Genomic DNA, 4,674 nt, shown 5'->3' on the forward strand with positions numbered 1-4,674 from the left:
TCTTGAAAATGCAGGATTCAAAAATATTCAAGTGAAAAGAACTGGAAAGCTTTATGATGCAATACTGGGAAGAAAGTGCACAGATTTGTAAGGGATACTCTTAATAAGAAGGGAGGCGATGCATGATGATATTATTATTTTAATAGTGACAGAGAAGTTGGACTGCATAATGTACATTCATTTTCTTATTATATAGATCAGCTGTTATTAATCTGACCATGCTCCTATAATTTGCTGGTCACTATTTAAATATTTATTTAGGTATTTTTTTTATCTCGCATGTCCAACTGATCTCATTTAAGGAGATTTTTACATACAGACAAAGATAAGTCTAAGCTCCAAGTGCATTTCTGTATCTTCAAAATGCATTTTTTTTAGCCAGATCATTGTGTGAAAATGAAATTACTCATATAAAGCTGAGAACAAAGAATTCAACCCACAAACTAATTGCTTGGGAAATGTTGCATCCTTTACTGCAGAAATTTTAGCTGATTTCCTGATTATATGTGTAATTATCATTATGTTATGGATGTTGTATATAGTTTCTTTGTTGTTATGATTGTAAATATAATATTGATTTATTGTTCTTAATAAAATAAAAAAAATTGTTTAATTAAAAAAAAATAAAGAGCAAAAAGGATAACCATGACATAGCATAGTGTGTGGTTGTCTGAATGTGTGTGTGTGTGTGTGTGTGTGTGTGTGTGTGTGTGTGTGTGTGTGTGTGTGTGTGTGTGTGTGTTAATATATACAAATCCAGATAAATATATTCTGTAGATGAAGATCCAAAAATGCAATTATATTAGACCAAAAGAATACCTGGAGGTATAAGGTAGAGGGTATAACAGGATATGTTCAATAGAAATTGCAAAGATATGCATCTGGACTATCTAAAGCATTTTTCCCCGGGCCTCCATTGAAAATTGGCTCATTCCAAGTAGGACTTTCCCAGTAAACAAAATGTTAAATAAAAGTAAAATTCAAAAATACATATGAAAGCTGGTTGGTAAATAAAAGGTATAAGGGTGGCAAATCTGTAGTAGTGCAGAAAGCACCCAAGATGGGTTGGAGAGATTGTATTGTAAACCTGAGCTAACATTATTTATTGAATGAGACAAGGTTTGAGGCAAGAAACACTGAGTATGAAGAGTGAGAGGTTGTGAAGTCAACTACAGAGTGCTGTATGGAATTATAACAGAGATGAAGAGGAGACTGCCAGGCACAGAAGGTAAAATACTGACTAAATGCAGAGGTCAAATCTAGGGAGCTGTGAAATGGAAAAAAAAAGATAACAGTAAATAAAACTGCAAACTGTATGTAATAGTCACTGCTTGCACAGATACTATGACTAGAAGGTCTAATTTTAAACAGATATAAAAGTTTTGGTCAGGTAATAGCATTCAGTATTTTCTTAGTTTTCTTGCAGATATTGATGGATAACACAGTTTTGGTTCAGTTAAGTTTATTAGTTTTGCAATAGTTGCTGTGAAGAGGGCATCACCATGCATGTTGCCTTGAATGGTATATCTATACTTCACCAAGACCAAATTTTCTTAGCCACACATCTTCTGTGAACAGTACACTGAAAACTGAATTCTACAGCAAATTACTGCTGGTGTGGTATCTATTAAGTATTTAGCAATGATCCTTTCATTTTGGGAACGTTCTCCATTTTTCATGTTTGTGCAACAATGGAGTTGTATATTTACATTCAGGTGATGTAAGGGGTTCTGCCCACATGTAGGTTGGAAGGGGTACAGCACCCAGTAAAAAGTCCTTAAAGGAACATTTTTCTTCATGTTAATTTTTTGCCCATTTATGTTTGGCATCTTGGTTCCCAGTCCTCGCTGCCTTGTAACTTTACCATTCAGAGTGAAATCATAATGAATACTCTTGTTCTGTTTAGTGGAAAATATTTTGAGAATCACAGATATATTTTGGGTGCCTACACTTTACATGTATGGGTATAACAAGGCAGTTTGCTGTTTATAGGTCTTGGTAAGCATGAATGAATTGAGCTACTTATTCATGAATGAAACTTCTTGCTAACCCAGAGATTTCAAGCTGAGAACAATGATCCAACCATACCTCTCAACCTCTTACCTTAAACAAATCTGGACAAAGCCTAACATAATGGGGGATAAAGGCCCAAAAACTAGGGATACATTTTAAATGTTGCTCTTATAAACTTAAACAGTTGCTAGAATAACTTGATTTGTCTAGCATTCATTTTTGTGAATGATATGAGGTCTAAAACTGAAATACATGTCATTATTTAGTGACTTCACTCCTCAGATCACCCCAGCGATTTGCCAAAAATGCAGACTTTATGAGAAACAAACCAAAAATATGAGTCAAAAATATACACATTCTGAGAAAATCTGGACAGTTGAGAGGTATGGATGAAGCTTGCATGGTGAAATCATACAAAGCAAGCAATCTACTAATAGTCCTGCATTCTTGCGTGGTAAAATCATACAAAGCAAGAAATCTGCTAATAGTCCTGCATTATCTTATGGCATGAGTGAAGATAATGGTGACAATAACAGCACTAAACAGAAGGTGGGGGTGGGTCCTTTTCCAAACATCACCTGAATCTTTTCACTGGCTGTTCCATTTGACATTTGGTTGCCTTGAATTTCAGTCAGTTTTTTTCTTATTTGTCTTTACTCTTAGGTAAATTTGAGAAACAATACAACATATTTGGCTTTCATAGATTAACAAAGGCCTTCCTCTAGAAATCAGCCTTGTAATTTACTGAAATGGCCTTGTTTGTTGTGCTGAATTATCCAAAGGTCTGATTTAGAACAAACTAAAGTAAAATTGATAGCATTTTGTAACAATTTCATATTAGTGCAGTTCAGATAACTTGTTTTGGACAAATTAATTAAACTAAAACAATCTGTGGACAGACACTTTGGCAATCCCAGTAGAAACTATTTGTCTGATATATGATTATGATCCCACCTGATAGACTGAGGGTGACATACATAATCATTGTGCTTAGTCATTGCTGGAATTTACACTAGCTGCACCTAAGCACAGCTAAGTCATGATTCAGAGACATAAGGTGCTCCGAGGCAAAGCTGTTTGAACCATTCTGAGAAAATAGTTTTCAAATGAAAATATAATGAGATATAAATGTGTGACTGTCTCATGTACATTAGGAGCCTTTCCTGCCTTTGTACAATTCATAGTCACTTTTTGATGGGCATCTGCACTGTACACAGAAGACTTATAAAAAACAAATTGCACCTTTTTCATCTACTTTGCAATTAATAGACATGCTTGTTTTTTCCTGCCAGCTCAGTAGTTTCCCATTCTGAGGGGATTATCTCTATCATGCCAAAATCAGGTGCATGTTGAGGTGCTCTCTGGCAGAGAAGAAGAAAACATAGGCAAAAACTTAACCTTCAAAGCCAATCAGGAAATCTTGGAAATAATTTGGTGGGCTTTGGTGAGCTTGTTTGACCATGAGGATATGCATGGCCTTCCTATACCTGTTGATACAAAAGATATGTATAGCCCTCACTATACTTGCCACAGAGATCTTCCAGAGACAATACTTTGGGTATGTCACAGGCTTCTGCTTGAGGATACTTCAACAGCTCCATGAGATACTCTTGGTACATTTAAATCAATAGATCTGTTTGTCAATGTCACTTTAGGACTGAACCAGTATCACGTAAGCCTAACTTTCTTGTGGAGATTAACACAATGGATTACACCCATGTTGCCATTGGGATCCCCTTTGTGCCATAGGGCAGCAGTAATGGAAAATGAAAGGCTTCCTTCCATTCCATCAACTGCCGGCTGGTGTGTGATGTATGTGGGCACATCGCCAGTTTGTCAGCCTAGCATCCTGGCAGTGCTTATGATTTCCATATTTGGCAGACAAGCTCCCTTTACCTCTTCCACCATGGTAGGATTCCTCATGGTCACCTAGTTAATAAGTGCAAAGCATTTTAGTGTTGCCACTGCCAGCCATAAGTATTACAGTATCTGTAGAGTGGTATAGGTTCTACTGAATAATCGTCGTCCTCTTTTTTGTTATGTGTCCTTTCCCTGTTTTGTTTTTGTTTTTCAGGTAACAGTGGCTATCCATTCAAACTAAGTTAATGATACCAACGTGTAATGTCCAGGGAGCTGTCAAGGAGTGCTTCACCAGATAATCATTGAGTGAGTGAGTGTTTGGCCTGCTCCAGTCCTGTTTCTATTGCTTGGAGGAGTCTGTGGTTGACCATGTTAGTGTATGCAGGATATCTACCAGCTGGTGCATTCTGCACAACATGATCATGCTTTGGTCTGATGCATAACTGCTACAGCCAGTCACTAATAGTGGCAGTGCATCCGTCACACATACATACAGTTCCCTGGCTACATCAACCTGTGCCCTCAGTTGTGTATCTGGTAAGCCGTCAACAGTGTATGCATGCAGGCTGACATGAATGCTGTGTATGCAACCATAACATATATGAGAGTCATTGTGGCATTGTCCCTAGCTTCCACCATTTACATGCAATGGAGAAATTCCTTTTAAATATTCCTTGAAATACTTTAATCATCTTGACCTGAATCTCAGTGGCAGTAGCCTTGGCTTAAACAATGTCAAGGCACATCTGGTGCTGGGCAGTCAAGGCCTAGTGTGTCTCTGGAGCTAACTGTAAAATATGT

At 37.1% G+C, this 4,674-nt stretch overlaps 1 protein-coding gene across 1 annotated transcript in view; it reads left to right on the top strand.

The window, feature by feature from the left end:
• LOC122802726 (acetylserotonin O-methyltransferase-like) overlaps positions 1 to 640 on the top strand; it is a 196,268-nt gene extending 195,628 nt beyond the window's left edge. Inside the window, exon 8 of the mRNA XM_044072488.1 lies at positions 1 to 640. This exon is cut by the window's left edge and continues 133 nt beyond it. Within this exon, the coding sequence (XP_043928423.1) occupies positions 1 to 91 (91 nt within the window). The 3' untranslated portion in view covers positions 92 to 640.
• Positions 641 to 4,674: the final 4,034 nt, after the last annotated feature.

The sequence above is a fragment of the Protopterus annectens genome, chromosome 5.part0 (genome assembly GCF_019279795.1).
Source record: "Protopterus annectens isolate FY-2018-M chromosome 5.part0, PAN1.0, whole genome shotgun sequence".
NCBI lineage: Eukaryota > Metazoa > Chordata > Ceratodontiformes > Protopteridae > Protopterus > Protopterus annectens.